Consider the following 14,907-nt stretch of genomic DNA (forward strand, 5'->3'; position numbering starts at 1 on the left):
AATCCCATCTCGAGGAGCTCACACTAACACTCAATCCTACATGCTAGCATGATCGTCGTCCGAATTCGAAATCCAGAACGACCTAGTCTACATACACCATCCGTCCTCCTCTCGCAACCGCGATACGCTCCAGTTCCTGCATCTCAACCCTAGTTCCTCCCGAAGGATGAACCATCATGAATCAGCCCGCCAAAGACATCTGACAAAGGGCGTTTGTCCGCCAAAGCACACACAGAAGACGCGAGGGTCAACTCCAAAGAATTATGTAAATAACACCACCAATAGATACAGATAAGGAAATAGCCACTAAGGCTTATAGCTAAGGATAACATCCTAGGGTTGCATATTTCTCAATGAACATAAACGACAGTAAATCACAGTTAACATGCCTCAAATAGAATTAACAAGTACCAAACACACTCATCAACTATGTCAGTATGCATGTTGCATGAAATGATATGCAGGTTAACCCAGTCAACCAATATGCAATCCGGAACGGATGGACATCAAACGGATCAGCCCTAACACCAGCCACGGTGGGACCATTTCGGCCCGCGTGCCTCTTACACCACACAAAGGTAGTCAGATCAGCAGTAAACCTGTAGGTCTGCCATTTCGGTCTGCTACAAGAGACGTCTATAAACGCTCTTTCACGGCATTCCGGGTCTTATGACCATTTTGGAAACCGACGAGGTCCAGAGTACGTCCTGTGTTAATACCCCATTAATGTTGCATGTATGCAAAATGATTAGTCAAACAACGTCTCCGTCCTCACTCGACACGTCGCCACGTGTTCTAGGGAAGTTAAAGTCTCTAAAAGCTTACCCTAAGGTAAAGTCGATTCTGCGACCAAAAGACACACTTCATAACGACACATAGCTGCTCCAACAGCACCACAACAAACGCTGCTCCAACAGCACAACAACAAACGCTGCTCCAACAGCACAACAATAAACGCTGCTCCAACAGCACAACAACAAACGCTGCTCCAACAGCACAACAACAAACTCAACACTTGGATCCGACGACACTCCTCGTTTTTCCAAAACTATGATTTGACTTCCAATGCCTTCCTTCGAGGTTGTTATCATTACTTAAAGATTTTGAGGTTATTTAAGGCCTTATGAATTTTCTTTATAAAATAGATTCCATTTTGTCTTATCGCAAGTCTTATACATTTTCAGGATCCCCCAATCCCAAGTCGCTTCCAGAGGATGTCTCGATCCACTAAACAAAATTAAGGCCCGAACCTCGTTCGTCCTATCAAACTTTCTCAAAACTCTCAAAATAAAATCGGCATGACCTGCCCGCTATTCTCACCATTCAGAATCTCAGATTCCAGTACAGAGCATATTTAAATCATCACAATCAACAACATGTCATATATCAATAAATCGCATCATAAACACTTAGCACTTAGCATATAAAGCATGCACCACACATCCTAGATTACCCACATAGCACATAGCATGTAAGACAATCTCAAAAACATTCAGTAGATGAATCATCTACATTGTCAGCCGAAGCCTCAGAAAACATTTTCCAATCACACACAATTCCAGTGCATAAACAGTAAACAATGTCGAAACATCGACCCTAAGCATTAACTAGAGATTCAGTGAGAAGCCCTCACCTATAGGTTCTCCAGAGTTATCTCCTAAAGCTCCTTCACAATCAAAGCCTTGCTCCGCTGGAAATTCCTCAAAATCACCTTTAGAGCAAAACCACAGAAATACTATCAGAATCTATCGAAAACTAAGCTATCGATACTTACTAAGGTTACTCGAAGTAATCTATACTCTAAGGTACGATAATCTAGCTCGAAAGACAAGTTTTCGGAAAAGGAAATTTTCCTCCTCCCCCCTAATAGGGCTCGGCCACTTTGGTTAATTGTGGGGCTCGATTTTTCTTCGATCAAACTTGGTTCCTATGCTTTCATAAGCCGTAACTAAGGGTATTCTGAACTCGGAAAAATTATCGGATCAAAAACTGTCGCAGGGGTATTTTGGTCATGATTTTTAACTTAGAAATTTCAAAACTGAAATCCCAAAAACCAAATTTTGCAGGGACGTTACTAACGACGTTTATGACAACTAATCCTACTAACACTAAGCTAAGGCGATAGTTTTTAGCCTAAAGGTTGAAGCTTTACCTCAAAAACTCCAAAAATGGGTATTTAAGGCTAAAATTGATTCCGGCGGAATTCCGGCGACATAACGGAAAATCTAACCCGGCAGAAGTGATCTTGGGCGCATAAGGAAGAGGTTTAGAATCAGAAATGAAAGATTCAGGATAGTTTTGCAAAAACCCATAAACTATCCGCTCAGAAAACTCTACAGAAAAGCTATGGAAAAAGCGATCAGAGGTAAGGATTAGCGACTATACCTCGAAGCCTTGAAGTAGCAACTGATTGATCGACGATCAAGCAAGAAATGAACAAAAGTTCTTCTTCCTTCTTCCTCTTAGCAAATTCGCAGGTTTTGGTGAGAAATGGTGGAAATTTGTGATATTTTCTCATTTCTTGGCTATATATAGAGGTTGGCAAAACGCGGTAAAATGAAAGTTTCGCGAATCTGATTTTTTCCGGCTTCATTCTCCATGAATTCTAAGATAGGTTTTGGCGAAAGAATTCCAAAACTAAAATGAGGTCTCCTTATATTTTAGGTGACTAATGCAAAGTCGGTGTAAAACTATTTTACCCGATAAGTTACTTTTTGCATCGAATGTCGGAATGGAAAACTTCCTTCTGAAGAAAGATTGAAATCATCAAGAGAAATGGGTGGACGCGTGTAGAATCTTCATTTGAAGCTCTGAATAGAAAAAGTCTTCATTGACGGTTGATTCTAGGGTTTTGAAAAACCAGGGATTCGGTTTCGGCAAACTTCCGATGATTGGAATCGGACGTTCGTAGATCCTAGAGTTTCGCCTCGAAATGATTGTGATATATGGAAGAAGAGAAGTTCTAATATTTCTCTAAAGATTTTTGGACTAAATTCCTACAGTGTTCCAAAGCTGGAAGTTTGTTGGAAATTATATTCCTATAGTGTTCCAAAGCTGGAACATAGTTTTGTTTCCTAAGGTTCTTGTCCTAGGTTTTAAATGCGAATATTAGTCGTGCTATAACTTAAATCGACTTCGATACAATCCTTTGACTTTTCCTGAACTTTCTCCTTCATAAATATATTTCATTTAATAAACTTTCGTTCAGGTTTCCCTTCACATTACATCAACCCTAATCGTGAATAAGAAGTTTATTCACTTATCATAAACTTAAAAACTCGGGCCTTACACCTTTCCCGTGGAGACTGATATAAATAAAACAGAGAGTATAATCTTATACCAAAACTTTCATATTGAATCATATCATCAGAAAAAGGCTGCGCCTACCGTGTGTCAGTTTCAAACTGACACACGGTGCTTCAGTTTTACTATATTAGTGATAAGACAAAAATAACCTTCTTTGCTCAAATTTTTCCATCTTTTTCCTTCCATCATCACCAACTCACACTGGGTTTTCTGCTTTGGATGGTGGTTACTGTGGTGGCGGCGCTGCCATGGGAGGGAGAGGGAGGTGGTGGCGGCGCTGCCATGGGGGCACCGCTTCCTTTCAACTCCGGGCATCCTCCTGTCTCCACACCGGGCAAACAGTTCAAAAGAAAAGAAAGGGAAGAAGAGAGGGTGAAAAAAGGGAGAGGGAGAAGGGGAGATGGTGAGGACAGTGCATCCTGCGGAGGCCGGAATTGGCCGTTGACACTCAAACGACGAACGATAAAGCTCGGTGCCGAGGGAGGAGCAATGTAGTGGGAAAAAAGAGTCACGATGTTCAGATCTGAGTAGTTAGAAGTCTTCATCCGAGCTGTAGGAGACCAAAGATAAAGGAGAAGTTGGAAAAATTGAGTTTTTCTTTGCAGATATGAACAAATCTGAAGGTTCAGATCATCAAGCTTCTTACCACGCCATGGATCTGGTTGGGTTTATCAAGCTCTTTCAGATCAAGCTTCATTCCTCTCCTCCTTTACGGTGGTGTTTATCATTATCAAGCTCCTATTTTTCATTCTCACACCCCTTTGTGAGTTACAGATTCATTAATTCTCTACGTTATTTGTTGATTTGTAAGACATGGAGCAAATCTTGGTGTTGATTTCTTGAAAATTTTGTTAAAGAAGGAAGAAGGGTTAGGGGAGCAGTGGCTGATTTCACGAAGAGATTTTTGTGGTGGTTGCAATTTTCCATAAAGGTGGTGGTGGTGGTGGAGATAGGAAAATGGGTTCTCAGATCTGGTTGTGTTGAGTGGTGGTGGGGGCTTTGGGTGGAGATGCGAACCGGATCTGGTTGTGTTGAGTGGTGGTGGCGGCGCTGCCATGGAGGGAGAGGGAGGTGGTGGCGGCTAAGCATTAGAAGAGACAAGGGTATTTTAGTAAAGTTATATATATTTAATTAATGAATTATTATTATTATAAACTGAACTGGACCGTTCAAATAAAAAACATTAAATCCAATGGTGAAAAGACAAAGTGAAGCACCGTGGGTCAGTTTCACGGTAGACGAAACCTCAGAAAAAGAACAAATATTTATTTTGAAGGGTGGAAAAATAAGAGTTGAGATTTTAATTTAGTTTTATTGGTAGCACGCTATCCAAGAGTTCAAATGATAGGGGAAATTTGACAAGAAAGGATTAAATTGAGTGTTGGGAAAGACAACGACATATAGATTCTAGATTTGGATACAATTTTCAACAGTGGACTTGTTCACACAAATGAAATAATGTACCATCCCATAATTATTTATTTACACCTTAAAATAAGGTGGAATGGGGTGGAGGAAGAGAGAGATAGGAAGAAAAGAAAAAGTAAGAGTGATAAAATATAAGATGTGATAAATGATAAGAGGAGAGAGATAAAAATAAAAATAAGTGAAAATAAAGTGTATAAAAAAAGAGGTGTGTATATATCATTACCCAAAACCACCTTGAGTTTCTTCTACAATTTTCTATGAAAACTCAATGCATTAATTGCATGATCTGCAGCATCTTCAACGGCACCTGCATGTGATTGGGTGGTCCATCTGCTTCTCAGTGTCCTCTGGTCTTGCCATATACGGGACCCTCCCATTAGCTCTCCATTGGGCTGGTCCCACTTTACCTATTTTCTCTCTCCAATGCATAGGGTCACTTTTCCTATTTTATTTAAAAAAAAATATTGTCATACCCTAGCTCAATGATAAAAAAATAATGATTTAGCTAACAAGTACTCAATCCATTTTATAATAACAGTCTATTTAGAGAGAAAGAGTTTGTTTCACAATATATAATTGTCCACGTAGAATTTTAATGAAGCAGTAATTGATGTTTTTACATATAATGTCCATATGAGAATAATAAATGTAAGAAGAGATAAAAATACATTGTAAAAAGTAAAATAGAGAAATAGATAATATGTTTTAAAAAGTTAACAAAATTAATTGTATTTCTTATAAATTGACACTATATTGAAACGAGAGGAGTTTTACTCCTTCGTTTTAAACTCCTCTCGTTTCTAATTATAAAACCTAATAAAAAAAATTGCGCTTATTAAAGAAACACTAAATATATTCAATTAGTGTATTGACTTTAAAAAAAATGGATACCAATCCATAAAAAATGCATACTAGTAACCATTACATTAAGGGTAGGTAGTAATTAAAATTCTGGAAATGAAAACACACAATTAATGTAACAGGTATATATGAAAGAGTATAAATTTTTTTACTAGATTATTACAAAAGATCTTATATTTAGGAATATGAAAAATATAAAACAAGGTCTTATAATTTCGAACCGAGGGAGTATTTTATATCATGTAATGATGGATTCTAATGGTTAGTGTGGTGTGGTAGTTAGCTCACATCGTCTTTAATCATGAGGTCGAGAGTTCAATCATCACCCACGAGAATATAACTCATTTAGCTTAGTACGAGCACGACAAAGTAATCACTACTATTAGCATTGAATTCCTTGAACTTGCAAAAAAATGATAGATTTGAAAGTTTGTTTTCGGTTAGCCAAAATGTCTACACGATCAACAATTGTTCTGAACAATCTGAAAATCCCACAAACAAGTAAATGTCGAGTTGGTCGATCAGAACGACCAAATCAATATAATTGTCGAGATAACCAACAGACTAAAGCGACACTCAGACTAAAATGACGCTTTTCCAATATTAAACTGACCAACTATATGGCTAAGTCAAAGTTCATGACATTACCACTCGACATAGGCTAAACTCTATGAACACATGTTTGATCGTTTGATCACTTACCTATTATTCATTATTTCTTAGATTTAGTTCTTCTACTATTTATAGAGAATTCTCTTTAAGTACATTCACTAACTTGAATGTTGATATGCTATTTAGTACTCCCTCCGGTCCTATTTATAAGCAACAAAAAAAAAATTCACATAGTTTAAGAAATGTAGTTAAACTAGATAAAATGCATTAAATTTATCTTAAATCAAAATAAACTTCCAAAATTACCCTTTGTTATTAGTGTTAGAAAGTGGGAAAGAGAGAGAATAATTAATGAGACACATTTTACAAGTTAGAATTAATAAGGGCATCATTGGAAAAAATTAATTAATATAGCTCAAACTTTCATTTGGTTCTTATAAAAAGGACCAAGGTTTTTCTTCTCTTTCATGCTTATAAATAGGACCGGAGGGAGTACCTCCACCACTATGGATACTCCATGTATCTTTGAGCTCTCTATCTATCACATCATCGGGCATTGCAGCATACACATTGGCATGAGATAGACATATTGTACTTTCTAGAACAAAATTCATATTTTAGTGACTAATATTAAAAGGATAACACATCTCCATCACGATCTGGTTTGATTGATTATGGGGAAGACGAGGAAGAGGGTGTGTTGGCTGCCACTTATTAAATCTGGCATTTAGGAGGAGTAAAAACAAAATTGTGGTACATTACGAGGACCAAAAAAATGCCACTGATATTGTTGACTTGGACTGTTTATGTTGGATGGAAAATTTGATAGTAAGTAAGGGTGACAATATGGGTTGCGGGCCGGGCCGGGCCTGACTCGCCATCAACATGCTGAAATGCAGGTCAGGTTGGGCCAAGCCACTTTTCACATTTAGGTTGAAAGCCTCAACCCAACCCACATTTTGGCAGGCAAGCAGGTAGGCAGGATAGCCCACTTTAAGCATACAAAGAAAAAAAGATGTTGTGCAATTAATCAAAAGTAGTTAAAAATTGTTGCTCCATTTTTCTTTTGCAATAGATAAAAAGCTAAAATTTACAATTAACGACACTACAACACTAAGACCAAATTAAATAAGAAGACGTTGTTTCCCCATATTTCTTTGTTCCATGTCCATATTTCTATTGGATTTTGATTCATCTCAAGTAGAATCAATTCCACAATTACACTATTTTTTTGGAACTATTTTTTTAAAGAAACATAAAATGCATTAATAGGAAAACATAGAGGCGAAAGCTTTATTCACTACAAGAGGTAGAATTTCTGGAGAACGCTCTTTTATTCACACCACACCCAGATAGGTAGAGGCGGTTCAGGCCAAAAGATCTGCAACAGAGTTACTAGTCCTACGAACTGAAACTAAATCAAAAGCATTACATAATCCAAAGCTGAAACTAATAAATGACAACTCCTAATAATCATAGTCAAATAAGACCCCTCGGGTCCACTTTCTGCCATAACTAAAAGAGAAGAAAAAAATCTGTCTCATAGATCAACCTCCAACCCTAATTCGATAGCCAATTGTATCGCTCAACGAAGCCCCAAAGCCTCGACCACCACCGGAGAGCTAGCCTGATGTTGCACAGATGTTGCAGCAGCGAGAATCTCAGCCTCATAATTGCAAGCTACCATCCCAAACCTGGCCTGTTGTCGTTGTGAAAGAAGCATCAACATTAAGCTTAAACCTACCTCGTGGACAGAAAATCGCCTCCACCAGACTCGTGTTCCATCTCATGCCCTCCATTAACTGTGCAACCTTCACTCACCCCAGCTCCTCAACCAGATCTTGTCTGAAAATCAAAGGAGCAACCCAGGTAGCCATTTATCATGTCAAATATTAACATGCAAATACTAATGAGCAATATAAACATGAGCAATTTTGATCAGATATCAATACTGATGATGGAAATATAGATATCGAAATTATCTGTGTGAATCATTTTTTGAATTTCCCTTAATATTCTATTTTTGTTTCAATTATTTGATTTTTTTACTTACTTCGTAGGTTTAGTGTCTCTCTCTTAGAGAAAAATAAATACCTGGAAATAAATTTCGCAATAATTTTTACGTATTTGGGTTTATGTATTCTGATAATACTAAGAGCTCGTTTGATACGTCGTATTAGACATGATAGTATAAGCTTATACAATACATTATGGACTTAAATATTGTTTGATGCTCACATTGTATTGTATAAGCTTATACATCAATCTCCTCTTATACATCAAAATGATGGATTTTTTAATTCACCCTATAGATGATGGATAAGACATAATAAGAGTGCAATGTATATACTACTTGAATATAATCAACCGCCGCCACAATCACCCTCCACCACCACCGCCGCCACAACCACCGCTGTCGCCATCGTCGCTGCCACCACAACCACCATCCACCACCACCATCTCCACCACTACCACCACAACTGTCGCCGCCACCACTACCACCACCACACTCTAGTCATCGTTATCGCCACTACTACTACTACTACCACCACCGCCGCCACCACCCTCCACCATCACTGTCACCACCACCATGCTCCACCACTGCCACCATCGTTGATATCTTCATACCACCACTGTCGACGCCCTCACCTTCTACCACCATCGCCACTGCCGCTACCAACACCACCCTCCACCACCATTGTCACCACCACTGCCACCATTGTCACCACCACTACCACCATCGCCACTACCACCACCACCATTGTCACCATCATCACCTTCCAATACCATTACTACCACATGATCAGTGTCGCCGCCAAATTATACAGTTTATGGTCAAACGCTGTATAATATTAAAATTTTATTAGGCTAATACAATCAGGCCTTATACCATACAGCGTACCAAACATGCCCTTAAGAAAAATTTTAGGCTTAATCGCACTTTTGGTCCCCCACGAATGTTGTATGTGCCATCGGTGTCCCTAAACTTCAAAAATCACATTATGCATCACCAACGTTTATCTCCGTTAACAACTATGGTCCTTCCTCTCATTTCCGTCCAAAAACTAACGGTTCTGAGGTTAAAAATGTAATTGAACCCAAAAAAATAATTAAAAATGCTCACATTATGTTATCTTTTCTTTGAAAGAATATTTTATCTTTTTAATATGAAATTGTCTAAAATGACTCATTTGAGTTACTAACTCACAATCTCAATGATTAATAGAATATTTTATAAATAAATTAGTAACTAAAGTATAGAAATTTTATCTCACTTATCTTTAATGTGATTGGACAATGAATTATTTAACGCAAACTTTGTATCGGTTATTTTGACAACTTTTTAAGACGACTAAGAATTGACAGACATTTCATATTCTGTGTGTTTGGAAGTGGTTTTTACTTTCTTACTGATGACTATCTGTCATGTTTCCTAAGTGCACGTCATTTTTCATGTTTTCAATTATTTTTATTTCATCAATGGGTTAATTCACGTATGATATGCCTGATTGCCTGTTTTTTTTTTTTTCTTCAAATTTCTGTAAGATTTATCTAAAAGGTTGATAAAATTAAAGCATAATGTCCCGCCCTAAGGCATTTACAAAAAGGCAAAACGACTCAAACTGGGAAATAACACGAGATAGATAAAGAAAGAAGTTTTAAGAGAGTGAGGGAAAAAAAGGTTTACTACATTTGGTAAAATCAACTTAAAACTAATATGTTAAGTAAAAATTGCAAAACGAATTTCAAGCTGAAAGCAAAATATTGTTAAGGTTAGTCATTGGGTTAAAAATATTTAGTAAATTAGATCAAAAATTAATTAAAAATATAAATAATAAATATTATTATTATATTTAATATTAGTTTATTTATAATTAATATCTATATATTTTTATAAATAATTATCACCTTGAATATTTTATCTTATTTTATTTCAAAGCATTTATCAGTATGAAAATTGTGATAATAATTTTTTAAATTTTTTGAATATAATAAGATGATATACATAAATTTACTTTTGTCTGATGGCGGTGGGGACCTGGGATGTGTTGAACCATGAAAGACAAGGGTCATTCTTCTTTACTTAACCTTGGGAAGAATGGCTTCGATCGAACCTTGGTGTTACAGGGCCTCGGTATGGGTTTTCTGATTGGAGTCTCGTGGTAGGCATAACGCTGATACTGTTTGGCAAGCTCGTAACAAGAGAACTTTCGATGCATGATGTGATTTCTAGAAGGTCGAGGTATGCTAATGTGGTCTCTGCTAGGGTGAGCTATTATAAGGAGGCCTTGCGGGTGGCCCAAGTTACTCGTGTTGTTAGCCCGGTGAGAGATGCTCCAGCAATTCGATGGTGGCCTCTAGATGCAGTATGGGTGAAGCTCAACTCCGATGGTGCCTATATATCATCTGCAGATATGGCTGCGTGTAGGGGGATCATCCGAGACCGGTTCAGTGCTTTCGTGATTGCTTACGCAAGACGACTTGGATCCTACTCTACCTTGCAAGCCGAGTTATGGGGAATTTTGTGTGGTGCTCGCCTACTTCAGGAGCGTGATTATTAGAGAGTGTTAATTGAAACAAATTTGTCTATTCTCGGGGTTGTGCTAGTTCTCATTCCTGTGCTCCTCTTGTTAACCAAATGATCAAGGCTATTCTCCAGGGTTTCACCCAGGTTGGGTGCAGTCACGTGTTCAGGGAAGCCAATGCAGTTGTTGATTCCTTAGCAAAGAACGAACATGTCCTTGGATCTTACTGTTTTTGAGTCCCCACATGGTTTTTGTTCTATTCCCTTTGCAGCAAATTCGGCCTCTATAGTGTATGTTATTAGTTTGTTTTTTCTTGTTATTGGGATGTGAAGGCCGCCCAATTCATCGAAAAAACATTAATTAATTAATTTTTTCAAAATTCACACTTTTTGAATATTTAAAATTTCAAATAATAATTATTTTGGAAAATAATTACTTTTCAAATATAAAAGTGATAAAGAAATTTAATTAAAATAATAACGATCAAGTAACATAAAAGCAATAAGCTATAAAACCAAACTTTAGAAAAATGTTACTTTCAAAAATAAATACTTTAGAAAAATGTTTACAAGCTAACTCGTTTACCAAAGAATAGTTTAATTTATAATTTTTTATATGAATAAAACAAAATTAGTTTCTCTCTCCTGAAAAGGAGCTCACTTTCTCTCTCTAATCGGATTCTTATTAAAAGGGGTCCCTCTTCCTGTTATGCTATCCACTAAACACAATTTACATTCGTTCGTTCGTTTGTTGTTGTTCTTTCACTTCCTGTTTCTTGTTCCTAACACACTCTGTCTCAAAATTTCATTGAAAATGGTTGCTTTGATTTCTCAAGAGAATGCTATTGCATTGGTTTCTCGTACCGGTAGGGAGTTGCAGCGTTATAGAGAAGGTCGTCGCCAAGTTGTGGGGTTCGTCTCTTCATACTACTCTATCTTTTCTTAGTTTTTCAATTTTCATGAAAAAAATGGTACCCATCTATGTTTTGAAGTTTGTAAACCCAAAGATTTGTGCTTTTTCTTGTGGGGTGGTTTTGATTTTGCTGAGTTCTGAAACCATTTTGACTTCTTAGAAAGAGTGTGAGATATTGGATTTTCAGAATTTGAACACTTGTTGACTATTGGTTACTGAGTTTATGAGTTTCTAATTGGTTAATTGATAGTGAATTTAGTTTTGGAGGCTTGGAGCTTTATTTAATGTTTACAATTTCTATTTTTTTTACCTACTAATTTGTTCCTTCTATCTTTCATGTTCATGCAGATGCATACCCTACAGATTTAAGGTTGGGGAGAAAGCTTCTCTTAATGATTCTGGTGAATTGGAAGTCCTGGTTATTAGTTCTCAGAAAGGCAAAGGGTTGCTATTTCCAAAGGTATTGACTATAGAGAATATGGTCAACAATCAATTATAAATTACACATCATTTCCATTAATTTTCCTTCATTTTCTCATTTATAATTTTCTGGTTGACCAAACAACAGGGAGGCTGGGAATTAGACGAATCACAAAAAGAGGCAGCTTTAAGAGAGACCCTGGAGGAAGCAGGGGTTCGAGGCATTGTTGGGGTGAGCCTCTTATTCAAGACTTTGGGCTTAAAAATCAAGAGATTTCAAAAAAAAATTAAAATTACAAACTAAGTGCGTGTTTGGATCTGCGTTTTCAAAATTGATTTTAATAAAATTGATTATAGTAAAAGTAAGTTGAAACTTGAAAGTCAATGTTTATGGGAAAAATTATTTTATAGGGTCGTTGACAAATTGAGTCATTAAATTCCACAATTGATTATGTCTAACGCGAAAACTAGTCTCTCAAGCCTCTAAACATATTATAACCACTAACCACCTAGAAGTGATTCTGGTCAATGATAACTGATTTTATGGTTCTCAAACGTGGAACCAAACAGACACTAACTGCTCCTGTTCTTTATGTTGGTGCAGGGTAGATTGGGTAAATGGAGCTTCAAGAGCAAGACCCATGATGCTTTATATGAAGGATACATGTTCCCACTACTTGTTCAAGAGCAATTGGAGTTCTGGCCAGAGCAGAACCTTCGTCAAAGAATATGGGTGAGTAAAAAGCTTTTTCAAAAAAAGATGAGCCAGATTGAATAATGTTGAAGCATTTTTAATTGATGGTTGTTGTTTTCTGAACAAGTCACTGATTTTTTGTTTGAAATTTTCTGTTTTGGTGTGTAGATGAGCGTCACTGAGGCAAGGGAAGTTTGTCAACACTGGTGGATGAAAGAAGCACTAGACAGGCTTGTAAATCGCCTCACTGGTCAGAAACTCGGTCTCGAGAAGCAAATTCATCTGTGTCCCAAGAACTGCATGGGAGACGCCAAATCTGACTTTAAGTGCATGTTTGGAAATCCCTCTACAGTTGAGTTTGAATCATAAATCAATTTTGGTGTGAGGTAATTGATTCTGGGAAACAGAAGCTGATCCAAACATGTGATAAATAGGGTAACTTCATGAAGGGTAGAGCTCAATTTTTCTGAGTTTCTCGGGCGGCATGAATTTGAAGAGAAGAGTAGGATCTAAGGAATTGAGCCAGATGTTAGTATAATATAAATAATAGATGGTAGATCACATAGAAGTTTGCAATTCCCCAGATTTTTTTTTCCTGAGAGAAGGAATTTTATCTGCTTGTGCGAGTCTAGATGAAATGTATTTGTGGGAATTCACTTTTATCGGTATTGCTGGGATATCTGGAAATCCATTAGATAACAAACATATTGCCTTGTTTTTTAAGCAACACAATTGTGCTAATGAAAGCCAGGGGCCATATGAATATTTGTATGGAAAATGATCGTTTAACAGCTCTGGGTGTATTTACCTCAAAAGATAGGAGAGAAATGAGAAGAAAGAAGTGAAAGGGAGAGATGCGATGAAGAACAGAAGAAGTAAAAGAGATAAAGAAAAATTGAAGCGTGATCTAAAAAAATAGGTAAAATAGACTGGATTGATATTTGAGGACAGCATTCGGTGTGTATCCATAAGTTAATTAATAGTATAAGACATATCCAAAACATTACTCTTGATTCACCATAAAAAGTAAGAACACAATTTTTTTTTGAAAGTCCCAACTAATACATAGTCATTACTTAAAAGCAAAACCCAAAAACAGAAAACAAAAGCCCCAATCCCTTTACACAAGAGATCATAAACCCACCGCAGGCACAAAACTATAGCCCCAAAAGCAATTAGTAGTACTTATGCATGCGGCAAGGAACATAAAACAAACCAACCAAAATACATGTTAACCTCATTAAATGGGACATAACGAACAGATGAAGGCCTTATGCAGCAAGGAAATCATGCCCTTGAATCACATAACAAACCACAACGTAGCACTGGAGGAGGCACATGACAAAATTAAAACATGTCAGCTCCAAGCAAAGGCACAATTTACACCACTAAACAAGAATGGGAACATAAACAACACCGTTTCAGTTTCACCGTTTCACTGTTACTAATTCAAAATAGAACTAGGGTTTGAAATGGGTGGGTAAATGGGTATTGACTATTGGGTAAATTAGTGGGCCAAACCAGAAAAAAGTTAAAAAAAATTCAATTAAAATCTGATCCATTAAAAGTACGATCGGATCGAGATCCGAAGATCCTACCTCAAAGATCCCGATCCTAATACGATTCACTAGATTTACGATCCTGGTCACGATCTAGATCGAAATTGCCCTTGCAGATCGTATGATCGTAAGATTGTTTGATTTACGATACAGAATTGTCAAGAATCATTTGATTATTTCGGCTAATGATTCCAACAAAAATCGATTTTTGAGGTATAATAAGAATTTTTATTCTCAAATAATATCAGAGGGTTTTGCCATCATCGTGGAAATTCTGTTTTCTTTACAATTAAGCTCGTCCTTAGAGGAGGCAGAAATCATAAAATCTTATAAAAATCTGCGATCAATTCATTCTATTTTTCCCTTTTTTAAGGATAAAGTTACATATTTAAATTATTTATCAGATATTGATGATTGAATGTTTGTTGAAAAGAGGATGTCCGAAACTTTATGTTGATCAAGAACATATAAGCAGGAGACATACAACAGGAGCCTTGTTTCTAATGGGGCAGTCCACAGAAATGAAGCATAATATGCACGGCGCGAGAGGGAAACGATGCGTGACAAAAGCCATAACTGCTTAACCTTT

At 37.0% G+C, this 14,907-nt stretch overlaps 1 protein-coding gene across 1 annotated transcript; it reads left to right on the forward strand.

The window, feature by feature from the left end:
• Positions 1-11,436: 11,436 nt before the first annotated feature.
• On the forward strand, positions 11,437-13,462 carry LOC130724470 (nudix hydrolase 18, mitochondrial-like). The gene is made up of 5 exons (XM_057575696.1): positions 11,437-11,644; positions 11,994-12,105; positions 12,214-12,297; positions 12,670-12,798; positions 12,928-13,462. Exons 1-5 carry the CDS (start codon positions 11,442-11,444, stop codon positions 13,126-13,128), a joined length of 729 nt encoding a protein of 242 aa, XP_057431679.1. The 5' UTR covers positions 11,437-11,441; the 3' UTR covers positions 13,129-13,462.
• Positions 13,463-14,907: the final 1,445 nt, after the last annotated feature.

The sequence above is a fragment of the Lotus japonicus genome, chromosome 6, assembly GCF_012489685.1.
Source record: "Lotus japonicus ecotype B-129 chromosome 6, LjGifu_v1.2".
Classification (NCBI taxonomy): Eukaryota; Viridiplantae; Streptophyta; class Magnoliopsida; order Fabales; family Fabaceae; genus Lotus; species Lotus japonicus.